Raw genomic sequence first — 858 nt, forward strand, 5'->3', positions numbered from 1 at the left:
CTGTCACCCGCCCAACGAGTTCTCCGGGGAAAAGGGAAAATTTTGAAATTCCCTTGCGGAGACTGTGTGTGATGAGGAGGAAGAGGAGGAGAATAACCAGGGGCTTGCTGTGATCCGGAGACCTTCTCTTTATAGCAGAGCAGTTTTGCTTCAACATTGTGCCCGGGTCAGTCTGTCCTCCTGACGTACCACATCTCTGAAGCATCCATCTGTCTGTCCACCCCTCTTCCGCAAAGATGATGCTCAATTCGGACCAGACAGAGATCGACCTACCCCCAACACACTCTGAGTCCGAGTCCGTCTTCAGTGACTGCGGCGGCGGCCGCACGGGCAGCGCGGAGGATGCTGGTGGCGTTGGCTTGTGCGCTCAGTCCCGGATAGCCGAGCCTGGCGAGGCTGTGAAGAAAGACCTGCAGCACCTGAGTCGGGAGGAGCGTCGACGCCGGCGGCGTGCCACGGCCAAATACCGGACAGCCCACGCCACGCGGGAGCGCATCCGCGTCGAAGCCTTCAACATGGCCTTTGCCGAGCTGCGGAAGCTGCTGCCCACCCTGCCGCCAGACAAGAAGCTCTCCAAGATTGAGATCCTCCGCCTGGCCATCTGCTACATCTCCTACCTGAACCACGTGCTGGATGTCTGAGCCACCCAGCCGGCGTCCGTCTGTCTGTCTGCCACATCTCCTACCTGAACACGTGCTGGGCATCTGAGCCAAGAGCTCAAGTCCGTCTGTCCATCTATGACCTGAACCACATGTTGGGCATCCAAAATGCTGTGCCTGTGTTCATCCGTCTGTTCAAATGGACCAAGTCCCCAGCTGTCTGCTCTACCCCCTATCCGAACTATGGTCTGTATTTCCC

General features: G+C 58.2%; 1 protein-coding gene across 1 annotated transcript; it reads left to right on the plus strand.

Annotated features, from left to right (window-relative positions):
- Positions 1-236: 236 nt before the first annotated feature.
- Positions 237-641, plus strand: NHLH1 (nescient helix-loop-helix 1). Its single transcript, XM_009809649.2, has one exon. It carries the CDS (start codon positions 237-239, stop codon positions 639-641), a length of 405 nt encoding a protein of 134 aa, XP_009807951.2.
- Positions 642-858: the final 217 nt, after the last annotated feature.

Source organism: Gavia stellata, chromosome 33 (genome assembly GCF_030936135.1).
Source record: "Gavia stellata isolate bGavSte3 chromosome 33, bGavSte3.hap2, whole genome shotgun sequence".
NCBI classification, from domain to species: domain Eukaryota; kingdom Metazoa; phylum Chordata; class Aves; order Gaviiformes; family Gaviidae; genus Gavia; species Gavia stellata.